Raw genomic sequence first — 14174 nt, forward strand, 5'->3', positions numbered from 1 at the left:
GATCAATGTGAAAAAGGACGAACAAACACAATATATACAAAACAATATATACAAGACTACACTACAAAGGAAATGAACGTGTTTTTGGATTTTTCAATTTTTCAATTTTTTTGTATTTTGTTTTAATGAAATTAAAAGACATATTTTTGTATTTTTCAAATTTTTCAATTTTTATCATTTTTATTTTAAAAAGGTCAAGTTAGAATTTCCCATCCCCACACTAGTATGGGCATTATCCTCAATGGCCAATACGATAGGAAATTATGCAATTTATATGAAAATGCGTGATTTCTAAGCTAAATGCAAATTATATGATATATAAACAAGAGTGAATGCAAACTAAGCTATGCTATATGATGCATGGTTTTTGTTATGGTGGAGAGCATAATTTAGATTATCTCCCAATGCATATGCATAAACTTCCCCAAACCAAAATAGACACTATTTCTAATGTCAAAAATTGGGGGAGTTCATGCATAAAAAAAATGATATGCATGAAACTTAAAATTTGTCATTTTGGATTTTGAATGTGGGAACAATTAATTTATCATCATCCAAATGTTGCCTAGGTGGAATAATAGTCCTACTTTTTACGAGGACACCAAAAATGAAACAATCAAATATGAAATAAGTTAACAAAACATGAAATTCTTGTCATGAAAAAGAAAAATTTGAGGGGGGAGAAAAAGAAACTTCACTTTGGCCTTGATGGGTGCCTCGTGCCACTCCATTTAGCTCATGAAGTGTTCTTCAAAGGTCACCATCATCCCCTTCCAAATCGCTATCCCAAGCTCCTCTTGGTGCATCGCTTCCATTGAAATCCATAAATTCATCACCCTCACTATCAAGCTCCACCGTATCTCCACCATTTGACTTGTCACTCCCTTCACCCTCTTGACCATGTGCTCCCTCATTAGCCCTCTCCGAGTTTGGGAAGAGAATATTCATTTGAGCCCAAGAAGGAAGCATTCCCTCTTCACTAATAATCTCTTGGCGAGCCAATCGGTGAAATTGTGGATATAATGCATAGTAGTTATCCACATTGGCCTCGAATTGGCAGAGGTGCATATCTTGAAGGATCCCCGTCACGAAATCATCTCTAGGAAGGATGAAGGGATTTGGGTGGTTATAGGGTTGGTATTGGAAAGGGTAGGGTGGTATCGCAATCTTCTCATTTTCATTTCTTGGTTGCTCATGTTGTTGTTGCATTGGGGGTGGTGCTTGATTGGCTTGATTTGAGTTTGTGGGGACGAGATAAGATGGGATTAGAGAAAGAGGACCTCTTCTTGGTGAAATTCTTGGCAAACCACATTGGTAAGTAAATGGGGTTGCTCCCCTTGGTGATCCATTTAATCCTCTTCTCATAACTGTAATACTACGGATTTTTATAAGCTAAGTACTCGACCGAGTAGAGCCTACTCGGCCGAGTAGTGTCAAGAGGGTAGTTTGTTTAGGTTCTGCCGAGGAATACTCGGCCGAGTATGGTGAATACTCGACCGAGTAGAGGATACTCGGCCGAGTATACACTTTACTCGACCGAGTATCCGGCCTGACGAGTATTATTTCCGCGATTTTGGTTAAAATTATTAGAGGATATATATCATCATTCGTCAGTTTCTAAAATCATTTCTCCCCAAAAACATAAACTACGTTCATTACCCTCTAATCATCTTCATCAATTCCAAGTCAAAGGTTGTCGATTGTGGGTTCTAGAATCTCATCCCGTGTCAATCGCCGTAGTAAGTGTCTTATACTTGTTCATCTATTGTCATTCTTATAAGTTATCAAACCCTAATTTGGTTAATTTGGGGGTTTAGGGTTTTGGTCATCATATGTCGTTGATTGTTGATTATCGTTGTTGTAGGTGATGATGTGTTACTAGTTGTGCATTTGTATGATTGATTGCAGCGTAGCGGATTGCAAAAAGGTAGGGTTTCTCTACTCAGTTACTGTTAATTGATTTAAGACTGTGCTTGTGTTGTAATTGTTGTTATCTGCTGATCATCGGAGTATGGGTGATGTGATGACGGTGGTGATGTGGTTGTGTTGTGACGGTAGTGGTGTTGTGACAGCTGTGATGTTGTGGTGTTGTGTGATTGTGGTGGAGTCACTTGCGGGAGTGGCTTCACACCCTAGTTCGCCCTCCGTGGAACCCGTCACGGGAGGGGATGTGCACATTAAGGGACAGGGATTGTTAGTCGCTCGTTGATGAGCTGGACTAGGTGGGGTTGGGCTGCGGTCACCCACTGGCGGCGAGGATTACCTGTTGCGATGGGTAATCTGGCAGGGCTACACGCTTCAGTGTGTAGTCGGTTACTGTGTGCGATCGGGGAGACCAGGGATGGAGGATGATTAGCTGGTTTTATTGTTTGTTGTCTTATATCGATTGAGTAGTACTGACCCCGTGTTGTTGTTTGTAAAACCTGCGGTGATCCATTCGGGGGATGGTGAGCGATTGTGACAGTAATGCGGATGTTAGCTATGGGACGAGTCATGGGGAGTTATCACGTCAAGTCTAGCTCATTGTTATGAGTTTAGATGTCTTAGATTTCATTTGTTTTGAGACCTTGTACTTTTATTTCGAGTTGGTCTGAGATAATGTAATAGCTAACTCTTTATATTTTAATAAAGGTTGTTTGGAATTGGTAACTTTGATATACTAACCTCGGGAAACCGAGATGGTAACACACTTTCATGGCAGGGTGGTCCTGGTAAGGCACCTTGGTATGAGGGGGTGTTACAAAGTGGTATCAGAGCCGAAGATTCTGGCACCTAAAACTAATCAATTCAATGAACTTAGGGAGTCTAAATAAAATGAACCCGGGGAGAGTTGTTTGGAGCTACCGCAAAGACTTGGGAGACGTCCCGGAGTCGCACTAAGGCCCTTACAATCTCAAGCCGGTCACATGGGGGGGAAATTGTTGTATGTTGAGTCATGTATGTTAATACCTATAGTTTGGATCTTGTGCATGGTTGGATGAAATGATCAAAGAAGTGGAATGTGATGGCTGTTGAAAGATGTATCGAGGTTTATTTGATGTTAAACTTTGAGCAATGAATATGTGGGCATGTTAAGTGTTGAAACATGGTAAAATATGAAGGGTGAATTGTGAATTTGTACCTGATTGATATTGAGCATGAAGAATGTGATCATGTTACCTGTTTAATGCAATGTTAAGCATGAAGAATGGTAGGGGTACATGTGCATATGAACATAATGATGTCAATGCTTGATTGTTGGTAGAAGCATGTGATTAGGGTCATACGTCTACATATGTGAATGTCGTGTTTAATTCTAATGTGAGTATGATGAAAGTTCACCTATGTACTGGTTTTTAGAAGTATTGAGTTGTTATTGTTTGCTTTATGCATGTTTAAGTTGTTTTGTTAAGAAAAATCGATTTCTATACAAATCGATTTTGGAGGGGTTGTCTTAAAACTGTTATAAGTCTAGTTCTATAAATGATATTGCTGTAATTCCAAGTTGAGTGATAGCTTGTCCTCTTACGATTCTAACGATAGGTCACACGCCCAAAATGACCAAGTAACGAGTGAGATATGACTGTTTTACGAAAACTGGACGGTGCTGAGAACTACGCCGATACTCGACCGAGTAGTCCCTACTCGGCCGAGTATCTTTTATACTCGACCGAGTATTCCATATTCGGCCGAGTAATCTCTATGTGATAATACTGTTTAGCGTCTGGAGTCGTGAACTCGGCCGAGTAGTCTCATACTCGACCGAGTAAGGTCTACTCGGCCGAGTATTCCCAATACTCGACCGAGTAATCCTTCTGCGACAATTGAGTTCGCTTCTGGAGTCGAAAAATCGACCGAGTAATATCGTTACTCGACCGAGTACCTTGTACTTGACCTAGTATGTTATGTACTCGACCGAGTACCTCATTGGGCGGCCACTTTGAGTCGGTGGTTATGTTCTTACTTTTGCTTGAGTCGGTGGTTATGTTCTTACATTGTTTTGAGTCGTAGGGTATATATACATGTATGTTTTGAGTCTTAACGCATTATTTTATATATGTGTCGGTCTTGATACGTAAGTTACCAGAAGATATGACATGGAGAATACCGGCTTATGGGGGATATGTGTTGGGTAAGGAAGACATGTGTTAATGGGGTTGTGAAGGATAGTGGAAAAAGAAAAAGGGAAGAATGATGAGCTAATCGAGGTAAAGAGCATGTTTTGTGAGGTATGGTGAGTGATATAGTCGTGTGTTGAGTAATATAAAAGTAGGTGTTTATGGGCAAGAGTGATATAAGTGTAAAGAAATGGGAGAATGAAACATTAAGATGAAGGATGAGATAACCATGGTAACTTAGGATATATAGTGGTTTCTGGAGAAAGATGATTATGACGATGTTGGGTAAGGAGATGAAGATGGTGTCTAGAGAGCTTAGATCGAGTGATGCCGCAATAAGGATTTGTAGATAATAGTTGTTATAGAGATTTATATTACTAGAAGGTGAGCCTAGTGTATAATCATCTGGGAGGTCACGGGATGAAGTGGAGCTTGGTTATCAAGGATTATTAGAAAAAGATATAATGGAGTAAGGAGAAATTATTGAGTGGGTGTATCTATCGGTGGAGAGTATGAGTGAAAAGTGTGAGGAGAAGGTTTGTTGATAAAAAAAAAATGAATGAAAAATAATGTCATGGGCTAATAGAATTTGATTTTTGGAAGTAATAGAAAGAGAAGGATGATGGTAAGTTGGTTGAACGTTAACAAGGATTAGGGGACATGAAGGTCAGGTATCACGGAATTGTGTGATGCTACCATGAGGGCGTGAGTAAGAGGAGTATATATGTATAAATTGCAGGACGACTTGTCAGACTTGAGTTTGAGGGTTTAAAAGAGTCGGAAGTTGGTAGGGTGTTTGTACGGTAAGAGACTAGGGTGGTGATGTAGGTGAGTATATAACCAGGGAAAAAGGTTGGATAGTTGTTGAGGTAATTTTGTGATGGATTTGATGTTCTTCATTTGGGATGATAACCAAAGAGAGGGGATAGATTGTTATATTGAGAAGTGGTAGGAAGAGAGTAGTCGCATGAAGGATGGTAGTGTCGTAGTATTGTCTAGTGGTTAAGGATGGTGTTACTTTAAGGAAGTTAGTTGTTCTAATGAGGTTGATTTTGTGGAGGTGGTTAGTATGTTTGGTTGTGAGGAAGTATAAGATGTGGATATACGAGGTGTTCGCTGGAAGTTAGGTATTGATGTTATGGCTACATTTGCCGGAGGGGTGATAATTGTGTGTAAGAGAAGATATGTTATGAAGGGCACCTGAGTTAAGTCCGGATAAGAGATATTCATTGTCAAGTGGTAACTTACGTGCTCAGGATTGGCTAGCTAGATTCGATTATTGGTCAATGAGGTGTGTAAAACTTGGTGTGAGGTCCTGACCTCACGATTAACGATATGGTGTGATAGTTATGAGTCGTTATATGGGTGAGTTCCGCGTCATAAGTTACAATTATATGTGTATGTATGATATCTGTAAGTAATGGTGTGAGGTTCTGGCCTCAAGAGTCATAGTATGGATGGTATTCATAAGGTTATTATCTGTTATTCCGTGTAATATGCTGCGTTGTGATCTAATATAGCGGTTTTGATAAAGCCTTCTGGTCGAGGAAGTGGTACTCAGTCAGTGGTATGAGATTTTAAAAGGTTGTGATGCCTATTGATATGGTCGTTGTGCCTCAAGTGGCGATCTGAGCACGGTAATCCGTGTGGTGATACGAGTATTTTCGTGGTGACATAGATTGTTGTTTATTTACTGCTATTTCCTGTTAGTGTCGGCCGGGGCATATAGACCGTTGTTTTGTTTCCCTATGTTTGTTACCAGTGTCGGTAAGGGTATGGTTCTGTTGGTCATTATAGAGTATGATATGAAAGAGAGTTGGGTATGGTTCTGTTGTTGTCATGATATAATAATAATCTGTTAATAGGACACGGTTGTGAGAGGTTGTGGAGTACTTTTGATCTTGTTTTAGATGAGGCATTGGTGAACATAGTTGTGGTAAGAGAATTGTGGAGCATGTGTGGTATGGAACTGGAACTACAGGTTGTTTAACACCTTTTCTTGGGACAGTGAGTACGGAGTTTTGGGACTTAGCATCATGTCAAGTTAAGGGTGAGTTTTGTGGTAATAAAAGAGATGAACTTGAGAAGTTAAGGTGAATATGTGTAACAATTGTGGATTGTGAGCTAAGATCGTGGAGATGAGTGTATATGTATATAGAAGTATGTCTTTTTGTCGTAATATAGAAGATATGGAGTAGTTGCTATACTGAGGATTTTATTATGTATGTTATGAGAGTACAGAATAATTGGAGGCACGAGAACTGTTTAAAAAAAAAAAAAAAAAAAAAAAAAAAAAAAAGGAGAGTCATGGATATAGGAATGGTTGTAGATGTTGAGGTTATAGTGGGTTATCGTTGTCATGCGGTAGTAATGAGAATTATGGGAGGTATAGCAAAGGACCTAGTATTTGTGAGTTACGAGGACGTAACATTTACCTTAAGAGGAGTAGGATGCGACAAGAGAGTTTGATGGTCATATAGGTTGCAATTGGAAGTTTGAGTGTTGATGTAGAATAAGGATGGATTTGTGTGATGGTCGATGTTATTAAGGGTGGTAGAATGTAATGGTAGTGCTCGTAGTAGTATGATGTTTAGGAAGTGTGAGTAACGGATTGTGTGAGGATGTTTATGTGGGTGTGTACACTTCGAGGACGAAGTTCGTTTTAAGGGTGGTAGAATGTAACATTCCGTTTTGATGGCTGATCTTGTCCGGTGGATTGTCTCGGTAATTGAGGTGCTAGTGAGCTTTATAGTAGTGAAACAGAGTTGGCAACACTTATATTATGGTTATTAATTCGGTAATGTTATGGAGTCAGTATTGGGAGCCTATGCTATAGTTGAGACGATATCGTGAGCCATGTTGTGGAATGAAGAGTGGTTTGTGGAGTTAGTGTTAGGTGTCTATGTTTTATAGGTTGGGTTGGAACTTCGGGGACGAAGTTCTTTTTAAGGGGGGAAGACTGTAATACTACGGATTTTTATAAGCTAAGTACTCGACCGAGTAGAGCCTACTCGGCCGAGTAGTATCAAGAGGGTAGTTTGTTTAGGTTCTGCCGAGGAATACTCGGCCGAGTATGGTGAATACTCGACCGAGTAGAGGATACTCGGCCGAGTATACACTTTACTCGACCGAGTATCCGGCCTGACGAGTATTATTTCCGCGATTTTGGTTAAAATGATTAGAGTATATATATCATCGTTCGTCAGTTTCTAAAATCATTTCTCCCCAAAAACATAAACTACGTTCATTACCCTCTAATCATCTTCATCAATTCCAAGTCAAAGGTTGTCGATTGTGGGTTCTAGCATCTCATCCCGTGTCAATCGCCGTAGTAAGTGTCTTATACTTGTTCATCTATTGTCATTCTTATAAGTTATCAAACCCTAATTTGGTTAATTTGGGGGTTTAGGGTTTTGGTCATCATATGTCGTTGATTGTTGATTATCGTTGTTGTAGGTGATGATGTGTTACTAGTTGTGCATTTGTATGATTGATTGCAGCGTAGCGGATTGCAAAAAGGTAGGGTTTCTCTACTCAGTTACTATTAATTGATTTAAGACTATGCTTGTGTTGTAATTGTTGTTATCTGCTGATCATCGGAGTATGGGTGATGTGATAATGGTGGTGATGTGGTTGTGTTGTGACGGTAGTGGTGTAGTGACAGCTGTGATGCTATGGTGTTGTGTGATTGTGGTGGAGTCACTTGCGGGAGTGGCTTCACACCCTAGTTCGCCCTTCGTGGAACCCGTCACGGGAGGGGATGTGCACATTAAGGGACAGGGATTGTTAGTCGCTCGTTGATGAGCTGGACTAGGTGGGGTTGGGCTGCGGTCACCCACTGGCGGCGGGGATTACCTATTGCGATGGGCAATCTGGCAGGGCTACACGCTTCGGTGTGTAGTCGGTTACTGTGTACGATCGGGGAGACCTGATGCAGGAGCTAGTAACCAGGACAATCAACTATCCCATGGTCAAGCAACTCAGGCAACTACAGGCCACAACCACTCCTACCTGGCCACTGACCAGTCTACTTTGCAGGGTCATAAGTACCAGCATAAGGCAAATCATCATTTGCCACCATGGCCAGCTGATAGAACACTCATGTGAGCATCAAAAAGTTCTAGGGAGCCAGGCCAAATTCTCATTGCAAAGCATTGAAAAACCAACAAAACAAGTTGCGAGAAAAGGAGATTCCAAAAAGTAACATTGCCATTTTTGGACAAACCAAGGAAAGGCTGTGTGGGAAGCTTCTTTGGCTTAAGTTTCCATAAATCAGAGGGTACTTGGACACCAAGTCAAGACCAAGGAGACCACTCCTCCTCACATGAGCGGGGAAAAGCAACAACTACCACAGAAATGCTTGAAAGGCAACAAAGATGTCCTTTGTCACTGTTGTCCTCTCGCAAACTCAATTTGTTTTCACTCTAGTTTACATTTATGATCTTTTTGCCGTTGTAATATATTATCTAGACTCTTGTCCTGACTTATGGGACAATCCTGGCCCTTAGATGAACCTTTTATTTCATGTTTAACCTAAAAGCAAGGCCTATATAAGGACCCTTGCATCGATCTATAGAGGCGGTGATTTTATGAATGAAACCTGAGTTTTACTCTCAATTCAAATCTCTTAATCTTATGTTAGAAACATAGGGTAGAGTCAGGCTTATTAATACTCTGTGCTTGTTGTGAGTATTGAATAAGGACCTGGTAATAGGGTGAGAATAGTCCTGTGCTTGCTGTGGATTGTTTGAGCTTTATTGTCTGTTTCAACTCGAGTATTCCTGTGTTAAGCTGTGGTTTTCTTGAGTTAAACAACCTAAATTGTTAAGTTAGCTTCTTGTGCTTGCTGTGGAAGGTAGTTAAACAATTATATCTCAATTTTACCTCCTTTATTCCACTTTTACACCCACACTGTCAAACTGTTCCTTTCTCTGTCAGTTCAGGCTTAGTAATTTATTTAAATTACTCCTGAGTCTCCTAAAATCCTATAATTTTAGCAAAATTTAGCTAAGGTCTCAAGGTTAATTACTGCAAATTTTCATGAATTTAGGAGTCCTTTAGAGTGCCCCAACCAAATTTAGAAGTTAGTCCTTTTCCTGCAATTTCTCAAATTCTCAAAATATTGTAAGGGGTGGGTGTTTACATATCAACTTGGTATATCAGAGCCAGGCTAAACACAATTCCATCTTGTGTTTATCTTGGGAATTGAGAGAATAGTGAGTTCATCAACCTACCTACATTAAAAACACAAAAAATAACCATGAGTGAAGAGAGGCTAGCTGGCATTGAAGCCACAGTTGGAGATCTGGCCAGAAATGTGGGTACACTGGTGAATGCTATGCACGCTGTCATGGAGAGAATCCCAAACCCAGACCCTAGGAGGCAACCTGCCAGAGGAAGGGGTAGAGGGAGAGGCTTTGCCATGGGAGCAGGAAGAAGATACCCACAACCAGAGGAAGAATATGGATCAGACTCTGATGAAAGCAACAGGACACAAGAAGAACATCTTGAGCAAACAGACAGGCATATGAAGGTAGAAATCCCTGAATTTTCTGGTAGTTTGAACCCTGATGACCTACTAGAATGGATTAGAGATGTTGAGAAAATCTTTGAGTATAAAAATTATAATGATGCCAAGGCTTGTAAAGTTGGAGTCTTGAAATTGAAAGGTTATGCTTCACTGTGGTATGATAATCTTAAGCATCAAAGGTTAAAGGAGGGTAAGGATCCTCTTAGGTCTTGGTCCAAACTTAAAAAGAAAATGTTGGCTAAGTTTGTCACCAAAGACTATACTCAGGATTTATTCATCAAACTGTCCAACCTTAAACAAAAGGAGAAAACTGTTGAAGCCTACTTAAGAGAATTTGAGCAATTAACACTTCAATGTGAAATTAATGAAAAATCTGAACAAAGAATTGCTAGGTTCTTAGAGGGTCTTGACAAGAGTATTGCTACAGAGGTCAGAATGCAACCTTTATGGTCTTATGATGATGTGGTTAACCTATCTCTAAGAGTGGAGAAAATGGGGAAGACCAAACCAATTGCAGTCAAACCCAAGCCTGTTTTCAGACCTTACTCTAGTGTCAAAATCAGTGAACCACCCAAAATAACCCCCCAACCCACTGTGGATAAGGGAAAGGCACCCATGAACCCCAAAATCAACCCACCCTTATCCAGAGACAAGATTAAGTGCTTCCAGTGCCAGGGATTTGGCCATTTCAGGAAGGATTGTCCTTCTGCTAGGACACTCACTGCAATGGAAGTTGCAGAATGGGAAAGGGAAGGTTTGATAGAGTATGAGGAGGATGAGGCTCTTGTTTTAGAGGAGGTGGAGTCTGAGAAAGAAGCCAGTCCATACCAGATTGTTGCTCATCCTGATACAGGACACAGCTTGTTCCTTTGGAGGGTCATGCACTCTCAGCAAGCCCCCTTAGAGGCTGACCAGAGATCTATGATATTCAGGAATAGGTGTACTATCCAGGGAAGAGTTTGTAACCTCATTATTGATGGGGGTAGCTGCACTAATGTTGCCTCCACCACCATGGTTAGCAAGCTGGGCTTACCAACACAAGAACACCCTAACCCTTACAAACTGAGATGGCTAAGTAAGGATTCAGGAGTGAGAGTTGACAAGCAGTGCATTATTCCCTTCTCCATTGGGAAAATGTACAAAGATGAAGTGTTGTGTGATGTGGTACCCATGGATGCCTGTCACCTGTTACTTGGGAGACCTTGGGAATATGACAGGAATACCACACACCAAGGGAAGGACAATGTATACATATTCAAACATCAAGGCAAGAAGGTCACCTTGACCCCATTGCCACCAAACCAGAGGGACTATGGCAGTCCTAATGTCCCAGAAGAAGTGAGTGGTGTGCTGTTCTTATCTGAGGCAGCCATGATTAGGGAGATCAGGCAAGAACAACCAATTCTGATGCTGTTATCCAAGGAAGTAAACCAAGAGGAGAACACTGTTGTGCCCACAGCTGTTGCCCCTTTGATTCAAAGGTTCCAGGAATTATTTCCAGATGAGCTGCCTAGTGGATTACCTCCATTGAGGGGCATTTAACACCACATTGATCTTGTTCCTGGTTCAGTGCTCCCAAACAAACCAGCTTACAGGTGTGATCCAAATGCTACAAAGGAATTACAACATCAGATTGAGGAGCTAATGACAAAGGGATTTGTGAGGGAATCTCTTAGTCCATGTGCAGTCCCTGCACTCCTAGTACCAAAGAAAGATGGCACCTGGAGGATGTGCACAGATAGCAGAGCTATAAACAACATTACAAATCAAATATAGGTTCCCAATCCCAGATTAGATGATATGCTTGATGAGTTGAGTGGTGCCAAAGATATTTTCTAAGATTGATCTAAGGCAAGGATACCATCAAGTGAGGATTAGGGAAGGGGATGAATGGAAGACTGCTTTCAAAACAAAACATGGCCTATATGAGTGGCTTGTAATGCCCTTTGGACTGTCCAATGCACCCAGCACCTTCATGAGATTGATGATGATGAAGTCTTTGAGGCCATGTCTGGGCAAGTTTGTTGTCTACTTTGATGACATACTTGGTGTATAGCAGAGCAAGGGAGAGCATCTTAAACATCTGGAAGAAGTGTTTAAAATCCTCATAGAGCAGAAGCTGTATGGCAAGCTGGAGAAATGCACCTTTATGGTTGAGGAGGTTGCATTCCTGGGTTACCTGATATCAGGAAGAGGCATTTCTGTTGACCAAGAGAAAATTGCAGCAATGCAATCTTGGCCAATCCCTACTACGATCACTAAAGTAAGGAGTTTTCATGGGTTAGCATCCTTCTACAGAAGGTTTATCAAGAACTTCAAGACAGTGGTGGCACCCATCACCGAATGCATGAGGAAAGGGGAGTTTCAATGGGTGAACAAGCTCAACAAGTCCTTGAAAAAATCAAACAACTCATGTGTAACACTCCTATCCTAAAGTTACCTGATTTTGATCAGCTATTTGAAGTGGAATGTGATGTTAGTGGTGTGGGAATTGGAGCAAAGATCGATTCAAAGCCGAAGCCCGTGGCATATTTGGTGAGAAGTTAAATGGGGCCAAACCGAAATATTCCACCTATGATAAAGAATTTTATGCAATCATCAGAGCCTTGATGCATTGGAATCATTACCTTAAACCTAAGCCATTTGTACTACACTCTGATCATGAAGCCTTGAAGTACATCAATGGCCAACACAAGTTAAATTTCAGGCATGCCAAATGGGTGGAATTCTTGCAATCTTTTACCTTTTCCAGTAAATACAAGGAAGGCAAGAAAAATGTGGTAGCAGATGCATTGTCAAGGAGGCATTCCTTGCTTTCAGTCATGTCCAACAGGGTTCTTGGGTTTGAATTCATGAAAGAATTGTATAGGGAAGATCCTGACTTCTCAGAGGAATGGATTACTCAGACTGAAGGGCATAGGAACCAAGGAAGTAAGTACCTGCTACAGGAAGGGTTCCTATTCCAGGGCAACAAACTGTGTGTTCCAAGGGGGTCTTACAGGGATCTCTTGATCAGGGAAGTCCATTCAGGGGGACTGGGAGGGCACTTTGGTGTCCAAAAGACCTTGGAGATATTACAGGACCAATTCTATTGGCCAAGAATGATGGGTGATGTCCAGATTGTCCTCAGAAGATGCTCAAAATGCCAACTTTCCAAGAGTTCTTTCCAACCTGGTCCATACACTCCCCTACCAGTGCCAAGCAAGCCATGGGAAGACTTAAGCATGGACTTCATTGTGGCCCTACCAAGAACACAGAGAGGGAAAGATTCTGTAATGGTTGTGGTGGACAGGTTCAGTAAGATGGCTCACTTTGTGGCTTGCAAAAAGACAGAGGATGCAGCAAGTGTTGCTGAGCTATTCTTAAAGGAGATTGTGAGGCTCCATGGAGTCCCAAAAACCATTGTATCAGACAGGGATACAAAATTCATGGAATATTTTTGGAAGACTCTATGGAAGTTGCTTAAAACCAAGCTCTTGTTCAGCACCTCTCACCACCCACAAACAGATGGCCAAACTGAGGTCACTAACAGGACATTGGGGAGGATTTTAAGGTGTCTTGTCAGCAAGACCCTAAAAGATTGGGACCTAAAGCTAGCAGCAGCAGAGTTTGCATTCAACAGAGGACCATCATCTGCAACTGGACACAGTCCTTTTGAGGTAGTCTATGGGGTCAATCCACTGATGCCCCTGGATTTATCTTCTGTACCCAAGGAAAACATCAACCTGGATGCCAAGAAAAGAGCTGAGCAATTGCTGAAACTACATGAGACAGTGAAAAGGCAGATTGAAAGAACAAATGAGCAATACCAGAAACATCTTAAGGTGCCTAAGGGGAAGAAAGAGTTTGAACCAGGAGATCTGGTATGGATACATCTGAGGAAGGAAAGATTTCCAGCAAAAAGAAAAAGTAAACTCATGCCAAGATCAGATGGTCCATTTGAAGTTGTTGAAAAGATTGGGCCAAATGCATACAAGATTGACCTGCCAGGTGACTATGGGGTGCATGGGACTTTTAATGTGGGTGATCTCAGTCCATACTATGGAGATTCCGGAGATGAGGAGGTTACAGGCTTGAGGACAAGCCCTGTTCAACCAGGAGGGGTTGATGCAGGAGCTAGTAACCAGGACAATCAACTATCCCATGGTCAAGCAACTCAGGCAACTACAGGCCACAACCACTCCTACCGGCCACCGACCGTCTACTTTTGGGTCATAAGTACCAAGACAAGGCAAATCATCATTTTGCCACCATGGCCAGCTGATAGAACACTCATGTGAGCATCAAAAAGTCCTAGGGAGCCAGGCCAAATTCTCATTGCAAAGCATTGAAAAACCAGTCTGAAAACAAGTTGCGGAAAAGGGGAGATTCCAAAAAGTAACATTGCCATTTTTGGACAAACCAAGGAAAGGCTGTGTGGGAAGCTTCTTTGGCTTAAGTTTCCATAAATCAGAGGGTACTTGGACACCAAGTCAAGACCAAGGAGACCACTCGTCCTCACATGAGCAGGAAAAGCAACAACTACCACAGAAATGCTTGAAAGGCAA

At 41.4% G+C, this 14174-nt stretch overlaps 1 protein-coding gene across 1 annotated transcript; it reads left to right on the forward strand.

Moving 5' to 3' along the window:
* Window positions 1–9357: 9357 nt before the first annotated feature.
* Window positions 9358–13907, forward strand: LOC141618937 (uncharacterized). The gene is made up of 4 exons (XM_074435993.1): window positions 9358–11161; window positions 11216–11328; window positions 11687–11998; window positions 12108–13907. The coding sequence occupies exons 1-4, from the start codon at window positions 9358–9360 to the stop codon at window positions 13905–13907; spliced, it is 4029 nt and encodes a 1342-aa protein (XP_074292094.1).
* Window positions 13908–14174: the final 267 nt, after the last annotated feature.

This window comes from Silene latifolia, chromosome X (assembly GCF_048544455.1).
Source record: "Silene latifolia isolate original U9 population chromosome X, ASM4854445v1, whole genome shotgun sequence".
NCBI lineage: Eukaryota > Viridiplantae > Streptophyta > Magnoliopsida > Caryophyllales > Caryophyllaceae > Silene > Silene latifolia.

Bases quoted from the DNA above. Each gene is read 5' to 3' on its own strand.
- LOC141618937 (XM_074435993.1), top strand. From the start codon at position 9,358: ATGAGTGAAGAGAGGCTAGCTGGCATTGAAGCCACAGTTGGAGATCTG. The intron at 11,162-11,215 runs GCATTTAACACC...CAAACAAACCAG, and splicing joins TGGATTACCTCCATTGAGGG to CTTACAGGTGTGATCCAAAT. The intron at 11,999-12,107 runs GTGAACAAGCTC...ATGTGATGTTAG, and splicing joins GGAAAGGGGAGTTTCAATGG to TGGTGTGGGAATTGGAGCAA.